General features: G+C 30.4%; 1 protein-coding gene across 3 annotated transcripts in view; it reads right to left on the bottom strand.

The window, feature by feature from the left end:
* The window catches only part of LOC143078852 (prestin-like), a 55,761-nt gene extending 41,792 nt beyond the window's left edge, over positions 1-13,969 (bottom strand). The window contains exon 1 of one of the 3 annotated variants that reach the window (XM_076253858.1): positions 13,813-13,969. In XM_076253858.1, the coding sequence (XP_076109973.1) occupies positions 13,813-13,969 (157 nt within the window). Of the gene's footprint in view, positions 1-3,046; positions 3,163-11,337; positions 11,495-13,812 lie in introns of those variants that run through there. The other 2 variants (XM_076253913.1, XM_076253867.1) reach the window with 2 other exon arrangements.
* Between the last annotated feature and the right edge of the window lie 4,105 nt (positions 13,970-18,074).

The following is an 18,074-nucleotide window of genomic DNA, read 5'->3' as shown; positions in this document are numbered from 1 at the left end:
CAAATCTATTGTATTGCACAATATTGTGTAATTAAAGATTTAATTCTTCTTTTAACTTTTCAAAAATTTGGAATTTGAGAAATTTGAAAAAAAACAAACTGAAAACAACTACCACCCCCCCCCCCCCCTTTTTTTTGCAATTAGTCCAAAACTTAACATTTCTTTATACATAATATACAAGTAGTGTAAGGGAGGTAAATCGGAACATACCCAACATTGTATGTGAAATGTTTTAGAATTACCTCCCTTACACTGCTTTTAAATTGTCTTTGTCTTTTGACCAGAAATACCTAGTTTTTCCCCATTTTTGCCACTAATTCCGAAATTTTTTGAGCCATAACCCCTAAGTCAATACTAATCATCCCTTCATTGTATGGAAACGTGTGGTTTAATTTCAGAGAGATCCATACACTTAAACACAAGTTATTGTCTGTAAACTAGAAAAATGCTTCTTTTTGGCCCTTTTTTGGCCCCTTATTCGTACATATTCAGGAAAATTAAACCCAAACTGAATCCCAGCCTTCCCTGTGTAATATGGAAACTTGTGGTACAATGTCAGAGAGATCCATACAGTTACACACAAGTTTAATTGTCTTGAAACTAGAAAAATGCTTGTTTTTGGCCCCTTTTTGGCCCTTAATTTGTAGGTTGTTTGCCCAATAACCCCTGAAAATAAATCCCAACCTCCTACTAATGGTATTAAACATTGTGGTACAATTTCAGAACAATTGAAATACTAATACACAACTTTTTGTACTGAAACTAGATAAATGCTGTTTTTGGCCCCTTTGGGCCCCCTAATTCCTAAACCTTTTGGACCATAACCCCCAAAATCAATCCCAAGCTTCCTTTTATGGTTATATAAACATTGTGTAAAAATTTTATGGATTTCTTTTAACTTATTCAAAAGTTATTATCCAGAAACAATCCGTCTTCGGATGACGCTGACTGCAACGACGCTGACAACGATGTGTTACCAATATACGACCAAAATTTTTTTAATTTTTACAGTCGTATTAAAACTATACTGTTTTAACATCAGAATCTGAATGTATTATCATACGGTAAAGACATTTAATTGTTTCTATTCTTCTGATTATACAATAGATCTTTAAATATAATTTCCTATGTCATTTCAATGTAAAATTTTACTTCTACTAGCAGCATTTTGTCAAATTAAGAAAAAAAAAACATCAAATGAGACCTAGTTCATTGATATTTAGATATCTGATATTAGAAATTAGATCCATTGACCTAATATTTGGCCCCTTGATCTGTGAATGACTTCATCAGAACCAATTAATATACAATGTATCAAGAATTAGTGACTTAAATTCAGAGAATCAATGACAGATATTATTAAAAATTTTAAGAAGAAAATATTTGAAAAATTTGGCACCATCTCACTAAACCCCTCCACATTATGTATGGGCCTGTCCCAAATATGGAGTCTGCAATAGATTGTAGTTTGCCGAGCACTGTGTTACATAAAATTGAGAATGGAAATGGGGAATGTGTCAAAGAGACAACAACCCGACCAAATAAAAAACAACAGCAGAGGGTCACCAACAGGTCTTCAATGTAGCGAGAAATTTTTCTTCATTATTTTTTGCATTAACTAGGCTGTTTTCTAATTTAAATTATTTCACATTTGTCATTTCAGGGCCTTTTATAGCTGACAATGGGGCATGAGCTTTGTTGAAGGCTGTACAGTAACCTTTTGTCTGTGTATTTGGTCTCTTGTGGAGTGTTGTCTTATTGGCAATAATGCCAATTATACCATTATATCTTCTTTATATATATATATATATAAACATTCAAATACTTTGTTGTTTTATTGGCATTCAGGACTAGCTTCCAGGAACTGCACGTCCTCTCAAATTGATACTTAGTGTCTTAAGTCAATTTGTTAGTTTTGTTGGAATTTTTGTGTGTTCTAAAATTGTCTCTATCTGATGAGTTAAGCCTTTTTCAACTAATTTTTATAGTTTGTTCTTATGCTGTGCTGTTTCCTCACTGTCCAACAAGAGGGTAACTATGCATAATGGGTTTTGCTCATTGTTGACCTATAGTTGCTAAAATTTATCATGTTTATGTCAATAATGGTCTCTGATGGAAAGTTGTCATCATGGCAATCATACATTACATGTTATTAGTATAATAACGCCTCAAAGAAATCAATTGAAGGTTAACTATTTAGTAAGAATGTTAAATCATGATCGAGATTCTGATTGTTTAAGATGGCCATTTTTCTCTCTATATCTAATGTGAGATCAAACATAATATAATGCCTTGGTTCTATTTTTAGCAGTGGCCATGTTGCATATCTGTATATTTTTACTAGCCTAAAAATAGAACTGAAATGAGACAGATATAATTCTTGAATAATACAACAAATTTATGAGATAAAAACCATAAGTTTATTGCAATCAAACTGTTGCAAAAATGTGCATAAATTGTACTTCAAACAGAGTTGTGATGCACAGATACCTGTAAAGTTGTATAAAACAAAATCAAATAATCAAAATTGTTATCTTTAATTTATAGCTTTTTACATCACTTAACTTTTAAACTGATCATGTTGTACTATATGTGCATACATTGAAGTTCAGTAAACAAATACTTTGGTAAGACTAGATGTGGTATAATTGCCAATCAGACAACACTCCACCAGAGACCAAAATGACATAGTAGTAGTTTTAACAATTATAAGTCTCTGTACACCCTTCAACAATGAGCAAAACCCTTTTTTCAATCTCCCAAAATATAAAACACTTTGTTACATTACTATTCAGATAAAAAGTATATAAAAAAAAAAAGATGTGGTATGATTGCCAATGAGACAACTCTCCACAAGAGACCGAATGACACAGAAATTAACAACTATAGGTAAACGTACTGCCTTCAACAATTACCAAAGCCCATACCACATAGTCAGCTATAAAAGGCCCTGAAATCACAATGTAAAGCAATTCAAACATATTTAAGTTACATTATTTAATTTTTAATTTAAGTTTTTCAATATTTTTCTTTTGTATCGACTTACCCCCAAATATATTGTACCATTTTGTACCAAAATACATATGATGTTGTCTCCTCCTGTTCATGATATTTCTTTTTGAACCCATTCAATATCCAAGTTCATTTATATCAAACCACAATTTACTTTCTGCCACATCAATATATCATTTATAACTTCGTCACAATCACAATCAGAGATCAACCTGTTATTTTTTTTTTATTTACTTCAAGCTGTTTCACCCTTAATGCTACATAATATCACCAGAAAATATCATGCACTTGTCGAATTGTTGAGGCTAAATCCAATAGTACCATGTACATTGTATCAAACAGCTGGAAAATTGTGCCGAAAATCAATATCTGTTTACAAGCTATTTTTATAAACAGTCAAGTTGATGCTGATGCTAAGCTGATAATTAGGTTTGTTAATTTCTACAGGAATGTATATTTCAAAATATAAAGGTTAGAATAATTTTTTATTTTACTTTACTAAAACGTTACCATGTGCTTTTAAGTAGTTGTGGTTTTAAAAAAAAAAACACTTTTAAAACCACAGATTTAAAAACAAATTAAAAACTTCAGCAACTTTCTATTTCCTTTTGTTAAATATGTTTTAAAATATTGTTTTATTAGTTTAGTTTATCAATGTTTATAGAACGATTTATAAGGTGTCCTTCAGCATAATCTGTTATTTTAGCTTTCTAGTTTTAACTACATGTAGTTGTAGTTTAAGTAAGAAAACAGAGAAACTGAAGACAGCCAGTGGTCAAAACCGCTTATAAATATTAAAAGTTTATTTACTACAATATATAATGTAAAGAAAATAAACTTTTTTTTTATATACATGTAAATGTAGCATATTGAGTTGATATATTTAAATTATTTTGTGTCATATTTTGTGTATAATTGATTTAATTGATTTTGAAACTGTTTGAAATTTTAAATGAATAATTTATTTTTATTGACAATGTTTTATTAATTAATTTTCAATTAGGACTAGTAGATAACCATAAAAATATACTGGAGAAAGGTTAAAGTAGCCGATTCAGAAGACATCACATAATTGGAGAGATTTAGATGAATGTAACCAAAATACCAAATTAAGGAGAATGCATATTTGGCCCCGAATATTAAGTCCATAGTTTTAAAATAAACAATGTTTCAATGTTTTAAAGATTCATCAAGTAAGAAAGTGGAATAGAACTACGAATGTGAAGTTTTACTTATAAAATTAACATTTACAACCCAAATAGGCAAAAAGCAGAATTTTTTACAGACAAATTGTCATATTGTAGATTTCTCTTTTTAATCTTCTTTAATAAAGCTCAAATCTTAATTAATTAAGAGAAGCATGAATTGCATGTTTAAATTTCATCATAACAAATGGACAAATTTGGCTGTATTTTCACCTCATTATGAAATATGAAATTTGAAAAATTTTGAAAAAAAATTTGAACCCCTTTAAAAATGTGGAACCCCCCCAAACTTTTGGAATCCCCCCTTGAAGCAATTACCCCAACACTCAAACCCAGCCTTTCCTTTGTAGCATGGAACCTTGTAGTACAATTTCAGAGAGATCAATAATCTTAAACACGATCGAGCTATTGTCTGGAAACTATATAAATGCTTGTTTTGGGCCCTTTTTGGCCCCTAATTCCTGCATAACCTTCTACTTGTGGTATTAAACATTGTGGTACAATTTCAGACCAATTGAAATACTTTTACACAAGTTAATAGCCTGAAAGTCGAAAAATGCTTGTTTTGGGCCCCTTTTGGGTCCCTAATTCCAAAACGGTTAGGACCATCATCCCCAAAATCAATCCCAACCTTCTTTTTGTGGCATTGAACCTTCTTATCCAATTTCATAGAGATCCATTTACTTAAACTAAAGTTATTGTCTGGACGACAAATGTGTCTTCGGACAAAACAGACAATGATAACAACACAGACACCGACATCATACCATTATACGATCCCAAAAATTTGTTTGCACCATTGAGAACCCAAAATTCTGAAAAGTTTTGCCAAATACAGCTCAGTTAAAAAATATTTAATCTAACTGGGGTAGAAAATCCTATGTATTTCCATAAATTCAAAGTTGTAAAACCAGCAATGATTTATAATTATGACCATATCAATGATACCATTCATTAGATCTCTCTTATAATAAAAGTTTAATCAATTTTTCAAATATAATAAAAGATTATCTACAGTAAAAATCTTTTAAAATTGATGAAATATCAGCTATTAAATCCAACTTATTTGTTCGATTTGTTTATAAAAAGTTTCAATGAAGGATTGAATATTAGTAACAGATGGTTTAACATAAACACATGTAATATGACGATAAAAAGGCATGTGGAGGTTATTCCTTTTTGATGAATGAATAAAATCTCTTCTTTTTTATACATCAATCATTACTGGTTACCCTCCCACTTTTCCATATATCACTCATTTTCAAATATGTTCAAAGAAATTCAATACCTCTTCTCTAAAATTTTCAGATCTATATATATAGGCTTACAAGTATACATATAAAAATAACAAGAGGCTCTCAAGAGCCTGAATCGCTCACCTTAATTTTTTTGGTTAAATCTCTCATCAATGATTATTTTGGCTTTTCAATTTATTTAAATGTTCTTTGAATCGTCCTATTTTCTTCAAAAGCAAAAAAAAAATCATTTTCTCCTATGTTCTATTTTAGCCATAGGAGCTATGTTTCTGACATACAAGGAAATGAAATATAAAATTTATACTAGATACTCTGAAACTCATTTAGCCTAAGTTTGGCTGAAATTGATACAGCAGTTTCAAAGGAGAAGATTTTTTAAAGTACATTTTTTTAAGTCAGCATGATGAACAAATTGTGAAAAAAGTCTTTAAAGGGCAATAACTCCTTAAGGGGTCAATTGACAATTTTGGTCAAATTGACTTATTTGTAGATCTTACTTTGCTTAACATTTTTGCTATTAACAGTTTATCTGTATCTATAATAATATTCAAGATAATAACCAAAAACTGCAAAATTTCTTTAAAATCATCAATTCAGGGGCATTATACCTGAAAAACCAGTTACCCAATTCGGCTGAAAATTTCAGGACAGGTAGACCTTGACCTAATAGATACTTTAACTTCTTGTCTTATTTGCTCTAAATGCTGGAGTTTTTGAGATATAAGCCAAAAACTGCATTTTACCCTGTGTTCTATTTTTAGCCATGACGGCCATGTTTTTTGACGAAATAAAAAATAAAGCACAAACTTTATTTTATACACCCTACTGATCATTCAGTTGAAGTTTGGTTGAATTTGGTTTAGTAGTTTTAGAGGAGAAGATTTTTTAAAGTTAGCAAATATGATGAACAAATTGTGAAAAATTGTCATTAAAGGACAATAACCCCTTAAGGGGTCAATTGACAATTTTGGTCATATTAACTTATTTGTAGATCTTACTTTGCTGATCATTTTTGCTGTTTACAGTTTATCTTTATCTATAATAATATTCAAGATAATGACCAAAAACTGCAAAATTTCCTTAAAATTACCAAATAAGTGGCAGCAACCCAACAATGGTTTGTTTGATTCATCTGAAAATTTCAGGGCTGATAGATCTTGACCTAATGAACATTTTTACCCCATGTCAGATTTGCTCTAAATGCTTTCGTTTTTGAGATATAAGCCAAAAACTGCATTTGACCCCTATGTTCTATTTTAAGTAACGGCGGCCATGTTTTTTGACGGATCAAAAATCGAAGCACACACTTTGTGCAGGATAATTTAAGGAACAATCATGCTAAGTTTCATCCAAATCCATTCAGTAGTTTCAGAGGAGAAGATTTTTTAAAGTTAGCAAATGTGATGAACAAATTGTGAAAAATTGTCATTAAAGGACAATAACCCCTTAAGGGGTCAATTGACAATTTTGGTCATTTAACTTATTTGTAGATCTTACTTTGCTGATCATTTTTGCTGTTTACAGTTTATCTTTATCTATAATAATATTCAAGATAATGACCAAAAACTGCAAAATTTCCTTAAAATTACCAATTAAGTGGCAGCAACCCAACAATGGTTTGTTTGATTCATCTGAAAATTTCAGGGCTGATAGATCTTGACCTAATGAACATTTTTACCCCTGTCAGATTTGCTCTAAATGCTTCCGTTTTTGAGATATAAGCCAAAAACTGCATTTGACCCCTATGTTCTATTTTAAGTAACGGCGGCCATGTTTTTTGATGGATCAAAAATCGAAGCACACACTTTGTGCAGGATAATCTAAGGAACAATCATTTTAAGTTTCATTCAAATCTATTCAGTAGTTTCAGAGGAGAAGATGTTTGAAAATTGTTAACGACGACAGACGACGACGACGACGGACGCCAAGTGATGAGAAAAGCTCACATGGCCTTTTAGGCCAGGTGAGCTAAAAATAAGGTGGGTATAAGCATTTATAGATAACAGTACGGCCGTCAATAATGAGAAAACTCCTATATATAAAAAAAAATGTGGTATGATTGCCAATGGGACAACTCTTTACAAGAGACCAAATGACCTTTGTATGCTTACAATTGTATAAAATAAACTTTTAACAAATTATGAGGCCCCTTTCGAGATTAAAAAAAAAAGTTGAAAGATATAAAAGAAACATACAAACTTAATAGTTAAAACAAAAAAAGGCAACACCTTGAAAAAGATAGAAAAGGGAAAAAAAGACTAACAATTGATTAATTAAGTTATATAGTAGTGGATCCAGAACTTTTTGTAAGGGGGCCCACTTACTGACTTAAGGAGGGCCCGCTCAAGTCAAGCTTCAGTGATTCCCTATTAAATCAACCAAATTTTCCCCATGAAAAAGGGGGCTGGGCCACCAAACACCCCCCCTCCCTGGATTCACCTATAAGTTATAAGCAAGAAACCTGATTTGGGAAATTAAAGTTTAACAATGTACCGTTTATATTCCTCATATATCACTACAAAACTTTGTAAGGGCATAAAAACTACCATAATTGGTTTCAATTTATTTTACCAATTATCTCTTATCAAGATATCATCTCTATAATACATGTATTGTAGATGTCTAGTCATTCTCAATTAACTTATATTTATATCCTTGCAACTTTATTCAAATGTCAAGAGCAAATTATTCCTTATATCCATGCAACACTTTTTTCAAATGTCAATTTTTATATTTAATAGGCAGTCATATCATGAAATTAGTGTAAAACTGCATCAGATAGATTTTCTTTCAAAAGAATTATTGAAAATAGTTATATGATCATATAAGGTCATAGACAAAAGTATGAAATCAATAGAAAAAAAACATAAGTAAAAGGATATTGGACATTATAACTGAAATGCCTCATTTCTAGGAATACAGAATGGTTTGTTGACAATCTTTGAGATACGTGTATAACAATGTTTTAAACATCCCATAAACTGATGTCTTTCCTCATAGCAACTGTACATGAAGAGGTCACTTAATTTATCCCTTAAATGATTTTACAGACTAAATTTAGTTGTGGATTTAATAAAACTACACCATACACCCAGCTCAAGCTATCTCATTCCTATGCCTAAAGAAATGTCATACATGTATCTAGGTCAAAACCCTAATTTGGCGTTTATTTTTAAATTTTATATAACAGTTGATATTCCGTCCTAAGTTTCAATATGATGTGACCATAACTTCATTGTCATTTCAAAACTTCAACCTGATACAGGGAGGAAAGAAGAAAGGGAAACTTAGGGACTTTTTCACAGTTTATTCTAATTTTTGCCATTAAGTATTTCTCTAAAAAAATATTTAACTTCTAACCATTAAAAATTTCTCTTCAAATATATGTGAAATAATATACTTTTAAAACCGATCAATATAAAACTATTATTTCTGTCTAATTTTCTGTAGAAAATTTGACAGATGTTTACAGTTTTAAAAAGCTTTGTTTCTCCAGTTCTTTTTTTAAAACTTCCTGTTTAATAACACAGGACAACAATTAAACATTTTCTGTTTGAAAACAAAAGAATAAATATATACCTGACTAATTTTCTACTGTAGATCTTATTTTGTGATTTTGGTATGCATAATCTCTACTAAAATTTATATGCACATAACACTATATAGTCATACAGTTTACACTTTTTTATACAAAGAAAGACAACTCTATTTCATTGTTTGGTTTACATTTTGTATACAAAGTAATTATATATAATCAATGAAATGATGAAGATAAATTTTGGAATATAAATTATTATTATTTGCATTTAATTTTTTATACAAATCAAACTAATTCAAATACATAGAATTTGAATAGTAAATTCAGTACACTGAACAAGTGATTAAAATATGCTTTTAAAACAGCTTTCTTTATAATTACATGTATATTTTTTACCCCAGTAAAATAATATTTATACGGATATGTTCATCAAGAACACTTATTTATTACCACCAAAGTTCAAAGGATGAAAATCTGAATATCTACAAGTCACTCTGCAGCCTAAAACAATGTGTTATAGGCTCATACTATCAGGGACATTTAATATTTACATGTAATCAGGGTTCTCCTCACAATTTTCAAATAGAATCCTGGAAATTGAAATGGTATTATTTCTAAAAATTTATAGTATCATGTAGTTATAGATTAATACAACTTTTTATAAAATCTAATTAAGTACAAAAATGTAGAAACATGGTAAACAAAGATAGCACAATGATAAACAAATACAGCATGGCACACCATCGTGGTATGGTGCTATAATTAGCTCCTGAGGAGAACACTGAATAAATCAAATTTGTATTGGAATTACATGTTTATATAAATGGAAAATAATATTCTATTTTTTTATGTAAATGTCTCAAATCTGTCCTTTTAAAAACTTTTACAAAATTGTCTTGCTAGTTCAATATACATAAATGAATGCACATAGATCAATTTATAGAAAAATGGTTATTAAGAATACCTACATATTGTACATAATTTCCAAATTGGATGAAATATATTTATTTCCACCAAAAATGACTCGGAGTCCTCAATACAATGGAACATTTACATGAACAAATGTATATATATACTAAATTTCGGAATAATAGCCAAAGATAAATCTTACAGGGTGATAGATCATATAATTATGATACTGTTTTTTGATACGTACTCTACAAAATATAAAATATAATAAGCAAGTCTAAAAGGATATAACATCACCAACAAAATAAAATCATGAACAAATATTAAATATTTCAGTTAAGTTGAGTTAACTAATATATTAATATATATATATCCTTCATCAGTAGCATGTCAAATTGTTCTTATCTAGACATGTGGTAGTGACAGTAAATTAATAGTAATCTTCAACCTCATTCAAATTATCACGAATCAATATGCTGGTAATATATACATGTACATGTACATGTGTATATATGCATGTATATAATTTATGTATGAACTTTTGGTTGAACAAAAAATACAACAACTTTTCAATTGCCATTTTTCAGCAAGAATATATACAACATAATTGATCGGGCTTGAGTTTGTTTTCTAACTGAAGCTAAAATAAATAAAACATGCTAAAATTGAGCAAAATGATTTTAAAAAGGAAGTATCCAGTTGTCATTTTTCTTCTGTATAAAATTGTGTCGTGGTTACATATGAAGTATATATATAGTTTAAAGTTGATTAAAAAATGGCTTCATTATAATTATATCAACAATACATTGTATACATGTATACATGTATGTAGATACAATATTACAATTGCCACTAAAAAATTGGGTATGAGTTGGTTGAGAACGAGTTGGCGTAGGTACAAGTTGATATGTATTTGACCAAATGACATGACGTAGAAGTCTGTCATAGTCTTAGAGTGATGCACCGGTCTGCCCATATTGTGCTCTGCAGATAAGAGACATGTACGTCCCAAGCAAGCAGATGAGAGACAAGTATGTCCCAAGCACCAGATGAGAGACAGGTATGCCCCAAGCACATCCTAGGGGTTAATTAAATATGAAGTTTCGTAAGCCATGATAAGGTTGATACCAGTATCCCTGGGTCTCCACCTTAATCAGCCTCTGACAAACGATGTTACATCATAATACATGTAAATAAGGATCCAGCATAGATGTAATACCCATATCTATGGATCCAGTAAGTCTATGGTCAAGGTCAATAACCAAATGTGAATAATGAATTCTTATATTATCAGGCATTTCAATGAAGTGTTGAGGATTTGCAAATTTGGAGATATTTTGTTGCATGTGGATTGTAATTTTTGGTATTTGATGTAACTCTGTCAATAATTATTATTGATCAAATTGTTTATGTTTACCTTTACCGATCCTTGTTTATCCTTATATATTAGCTTGTTTATGAATCTAAAAAGAAGTTCACAACAGCATGCATTACAAATTTCATCATGCCTTTTTGACTCCTGTGATCTTCATAATTAACACGGGTGATTGGTCTCTGTAACAGTCACGTTTAATTTTTCAAGCATAACCTTCACCTTCTTAGAAATTCCCTGTCACTAAAAATAAGTCAAGGGAGACTACCGTTGTTCTATTATCATATGTATAAAAGCACTGACGTACTAGCCCAAGATCCAAACATTCTGAGGTTTTCTTGCTTGTAAATTTTCACAATTTACAAAAGTTACTTCCCTTTTTTTTATGATTTTGTAAGAGTTGTCTTTCCTTTTATTTATTCAAATATATCTATGTAAAGGATGTTCACCATCTGAGGAACCAAACATTTCTAGAATTAAACTTTTTTCTTAACCTGACTTTTGGGTTTATATAACTGCAAAAAAAAATTGGTGTAAAAAAATCATATGGTGGTGCACTTCTTTTTTTGTTACTGTACAGCCAATTGAAAGTATCCAATTTTGATGATCTCGAGTCCCATTTTTCCTCATTTTTTACCCGGCCATAACTGGACTCTTATCAATAAAAAAATTACAGTTCCACAATAAAACTTCTTTTTCATATTTTCACAAAAGATAAAGTGGACCAATCTTAATAAATTTAACTTAAAAAAAATTATAGGTAGACTATGTTTTCACCTTCTAAGAAAGTTTAAAAAAAAAATGCTTTTTAGTTTCACTTTTTTTTTAGAACAAATCGCATATTATTTTAACTTCTTTTTAAGGATGATTGAAGAAATACATATCTAAGAATTTTGAAAAGAAAAAAATGACTGAGATGGGATGTTCATATATCTGTTAAATTTATTTCTGGTCCCCTTAATCCATTTTGGCTAAAAAGACTGAAATTTATTACTCAAAAACTACTTTTTGTAAATGCACAATTTTTTCACAAGGTTAAGTTTGATTACGATATGTATTTTTATATATAGACACTGTCGCATAATTCCGTGTCGTTAGTTTTTCCCTAAACATATTTGTCATTTCTTTACTTATTCCTTAATTGATTGTGTAGTAGTTTCTTGGTGTTAGCCACTTCCGAATTTGGTGGACGGTTTCATTCATATTACCAGAGACATATATTACATATACTATATGTCTCTGATATTATGTAGTGAAAAGTGTAAAGTGCGAAACGTAGTAACATTTAAACACTGAAGAACACAAAAATAGATTTCAAAAGATTTCTGTTTTATCTGTTTAAAAAAAATCCTTAAAATTTAGAGCTTTTCATACGGTAAAATATATTTTTTTGTTGTCGACAAGAAAGAGAGAAAAGAGATTAGTGGGGTTCTAAAATGAAAAGAACAGAAACAAATAGGCAAAATGTAAAAATAGAGAAAAATGGCTTAGAAATCAAAGACAGAGGATTAAACCCCATTTACACCATCTTTTAGGATCTTGTTAAGGTACCCGACTTTTTCTGAAGACTGTATATGTACTTTTGGTTAATTTATTTTTGTCGTATGGTTGCTATCCTATAAGTTTTATACCTAACAACTGAATTTATATTACATCTTTGTCTTTTTTAATTACTCTAAAATTTTAGGATAGAAGAATAAAGAATTATGGATAATATCTACCCAACGTGTTACCGTATATGAAAGAAGTTTTGATTTGTTAATAACATCCTGCACATTTCGAGATTCTTTGTTTGTCATGGTATACGAAGATTTATACCTCGCTGCTGTCCCGGAGAGAGGGGGAGGGTATTGCCTATCCTTTCGGGTATAAATGTGCCCACAGCACTTACAAAATCATACCCTGTTCTCTCCAGATTACATTGAAAAACATACCCTGTTCTAAACAAAAATATCTAAAAACATACCCTGTTCTATACATGCTCAGAAAGTGTATACCCTGTTCTAGACCGTATAAAATGATAGATGCAGTTTTAGACCCGGGTTCTAGACTGTATCTTATAGTCATAGTAAGCGATCCTGTTCTAGACAAATACTTTGTTTAAAAAAGACCCTGTTCTTACCAGCAGGGCATGAAAAAACGACCCTGTTCTAACCAGCAGGACATGAACAGGGACCCTGTTCTAACCAGCAGGGCATGAAAAAGTTACCCTGGTTTTTGGTACATTCATACCACTAAAAATATAGGAAGTAACCCCACCCCCACCCCACCCCCACCCCCCAGTCTGACTCTGGATGGGGTTTACAGAAAAGTGGATAATATGCCAAAAAATTACAAAAAAAATAGAGACTAAGAAAAAATAGAATAACGGAATAAAGAATATAGAACACATGGACAAAAGAAATTAAGATTTAAGAAAAATGACTAGAAATTGAAGAAAATTGAAACGAAGGATCTCCCAGTCACACCCTCATGTTGAAAATACTACTATACTACAAAATAAAATTGAATATTTAGTACCTTTTAAGTCATTATTTTCTAGCTTCTTGGTAACGTCTGGAGCATCTTGCAGGGTACTGATGTTCAACAGGATACCACTCTGTACAGAAGCAGGTCCTGATTTGTCTTCGGCAGAGATGTCCCAATTGGAACGACGAAATCCTTTATTTACAGGCATCTATTAATTGTATGTGTAATTTCATTTTAAAATTATTACATAACATACTAGTATATGTTTCACAAGAATCCGTACTTTGAATAGGCTGGGAGGGAAGAGGATCGTAACCCTTGGCTAGCGATAATGACAACAACCGAGAAGCAGTTCAAAATTAGGTTTTATTTCCCAATAAAAGTTAACATTCATAACAGTATTTGCATCCCAGGACAACAGCACAACAAAGCATAGACTTCTTCTTTTAATTAAATAGGGTTGTAAAAGCGTTGATCGTGTGGACATTTTAGTATGAAGCACCTAACTATACGCGCTTCATACAAAATGTGCTTCGATGAACGCTTTTACGATTACCACTATATCGTTTGTTGGCTATATATTGCCAGTTTTTCTGTCGAAGGTCACAGGTTCTCTCCGGTCATCTATGCTTACTCCAAAAATTAAAACTAGCCGCCACGAAAAAGTCAAAAATGTTGAAATGGGAGTTAAATCCGATTTGAGTAGCAAAAATAAATCCACCGTCAATCAATTAATCGGTTGATGCCGCTAATGTTAATTTGCTTTTTCATTTTAGAACATATATTTAGTTTTAGATGATCGACAAAGTTTTGTTTGCTTGGTGTCTGATATTCAGTTTGGTCTCGCCCGTATATCAGATGAAGGTTGTTCCTGAAACTAATTTTCAAGTGAGCCCTCGGTAATTGGTATTATACTTTATAATTTTCAACTTTAAAAGTATGATTTCGCATAGGTATATATGTTAAGTTCATACATTTATATAGAAAATGTATACTATTTCAAAACCATCCAAGGGGAGAGGTGTGTGCGCACATGAAACTGGTTTAAACCCAATACATGCATGTGTGCCTGTACCAAGTCAGGATATCTAGAACCATGTATAACTGATTATTCGTTCTTTATTTTTGTATGTTTCTGCATTTTCGGATTGGGGAGTTGATCGATGTTGTGTGTGGCAATTCTGTTTTATGTTTTTTTTATATTAAAAGCTGTTATATAACACAATGATACATATAACATAACTAACGACTTACCTTTATAGAGTATTGTAAACATAAGCTGATGAAGAATGCGAAGTATGGATTTGTGCATGTATTATATGTGTGACTGCATTAAGAAAGACTTAATTCATTTGTTCATTAACATATAGATAGTACATTTGAATGACTGATGTGAAAATATTTATCAATTTCTACATGAATCTAGACTTCTCTTAAATTTGACGATTAGCTATCTACCAAAAAGACACTATGGATATATCCAGGGATAGTTGAAGGGAGAAGTATCCCGATGCTGCACACACCTTATCTGTATGTATGTGGTACATCTGGAACGAAATTCTCGTACGTTGGTCAGAAACACTTCCATTGTAGGTCGACACTATCTTATTTCTTTTAAGACACTTTTGAAAAAGATAAGTGAGGGGTAATAAAAATCGTGTACATTGAAAATGACTGAATATCTATTTAGATTTTTTGAAGAAAAAAAATCAGTACGGAAAAAAAGAATTATAATAGAACATAGTATAAGTGTATGGTTCCAGTTTCAATGCGTGTTTCTTGGATAACCTCAACACGGCCTAGACCTCAAACAACAAAATATATAAGTGATAATCGATAAATCATTAATAAAATTATGAATAATGCGAAAATAATTAAAAATGAAAAGTCAATGACTATTGTAAAAATACTATTAAATTAATTAATTTATTATAATAAAAAAGTAACTATACCTTTGACTTTATTTAGAAAATAGATTTTTCAGTTTTGTTTGTTTTGTAAAATAATCAAATGTTTCGATTTCAACTACATTAATCACTGTCGATTTCTATGTACGACTTGATAAGTCTCAGGCTAGGTTGACAGTTACAATGTGGTATCAGCAGGAAAAGTGATACTGCCTTTAAATGTAGATATGCATGTAGAACTTGATTTGTTTGTTTGCATTATTCGGAAAATAACATGAAAGTGTAAAATAAGTTAAAAATTCAATGTTGTCAAATTCTAACCTAGATTAGTATACTACAAATTAAAACATTTGAAAGATGTCGATATACACAAAGCATTATTCTGTTATATTAATTACCTGATTTTGTAGATAAAGAGACATTTTTTATTTTTATTTTTTTATTGCTTATAAATCATATAATTGCTTTTAAGTGATCAAGTTTATTTTGCGAATTATTTGTTTGCATGTGGATTGTTATTTTTTGTAAATAGTTGATGTAACTGTCAAATCACAGTCGCTTGAATTATATTGATATATAAAAATAATAAAAAATACTGGTATATATTATTTTATTGATATGTGAAAAAAATTAAATTAAAAATACTGGTATATATTACTATACCAGTATTTTTTTTCATATATATATCACTAAAATTCAGGCGACTGTGTATTTAAAAAAATCATATACATGTATATATATATCACTAAAATTCAAGTGACTGAAGTCAAACTATATTATTGGTCAACTTATTATTTTTTACCTTTACTGATCCTTGTTTTTCCTCATAAATTAGCTTGTTTATAAATCTAATCAGAAATTCACAACAGAATGCATTACAAATTTCATAATGACTCTATTTAACTCCTCTGATCTTCATAATTAACACGGGTGACTGGTCTCTCAGTCACGTTCAATTTTTTAAATCTAACCTTCACCTTAATTCTTAGAAATTCCCTGTCACTAATCATAAAAATAAGCTTAGTTTGAACATATTTTATTTGCAAAAGTAGCAATAGGGATTGGACACAGTTATAACATCATTAGTGACGTCCTCTCCCTATATGAATATAAACACAAAGTACATTAGATAATGACGAAAAACATAGTAGGATTGCATGTAAAAATAAAAACTACAAACAAAAACAAACAAAAAAACAAAAAAACAAAAAAACAAAAAAATTAATATAAAAAATACAATATAATATGGAATAATATATAAAACTGTCCTGGAGTGAAGAGTTGGAAAGTAGGAAATCAGAATGTAAATTGATTGTTTTAAATCTTTGTTATTCTGATTTATGCTTGTACAGACTAAAAAAAAATCTTTGTTTAAAAATAAGTCAAGGGAGACTACTGTAATCCTATTATCATGTAGATTGTAATAAACAATTAATTTCCCCATAGGCGACAATGATAGCCTTTTTCGAGATACAGACTTTAGAAAGTTGATTTTTTAAATGAAACCTTGCTAGAATTAAAGAAAAATTATTCGGACAGCATTTTTGGTCCAAAAAAATATAGGTTCCAGTTGCTTTTCTTAACGTAATTTGTACTTATCTCCAATCTCAAAATATCAATTTTGCACTTAAAAACACGTGTCTCATCCTAGCGTTGAAAAGACATCTCAGTTCCGTTAGTGCTAAGGAAAATAATTTATTTTGCCTATGGTATAATGCAGAGTGAACGAAGTCTCTAATTAAAAAAAAAAAAAAAAAAAAAAATAACGGGCGAACATATCGACCAATCAGGATTATAGCCATACTCTTAATTCTGAATACCATGTTCATGAAATGGCTACGCCTATAAAATCTAATGGTTTATTGTAACCTATACTTTCTAGAATAATGCAATTCATAGTGCGTTAGATGCACAAATATATATGCCACACATAAATTATCCTCAAAACGTTCTCGCATTACTCTCTGAATTTTCACATTTTTTTTTATCAGAGGTGACCCCAGTCATGCAAGTCGAAAAATGTCCAAACAAATCCTGATTTTTTTATGTAAATGCGGTACTGGTAAAAAGGACCTGAAGGTCCACTTACTCCAATGATTCTTTATATGTCATCAAATACTGCTTATATTGATACGTTGAATTTTGAACAACAGTTTTAAATGAAACCATTTTCGTATAAAAGTACATTTTTGAAACATACTATATATATATATATCATACAATTATAGCCTTTGTATGAGGTCGATACGAGGTTATATCGACCTAAGAGAAGTATATTAATTGACTGAGGACGTATTGACCTGAACCAAAGGCTACAATTGTTATATTATTAATCAACAATTATTGCACGAACAATGTAAATTTGGGGATTTCTAGAATGTATTTTTAGTAACATATGCCGTATGC

This window comes from Mytilus galloprovincialis, chromosome 1, assembly GCF_965363235.1.
Source record: "Mytilus galloprovincialis chromosome 1, xbMytGall1.hap1.1, whole genome shotgun sequence".
NCBI classification, from domain to species: Eukaryota; Metazoa; Mollusca; class Bivalvia; order Mytilida; family Mytilidae; genus Mytilus; species Mytilus galloprovincialis.
Note: the sequence above shows the minus strand (reverse complement) of the source record. Positions and strands in the feature narration are given on the sequence as shown.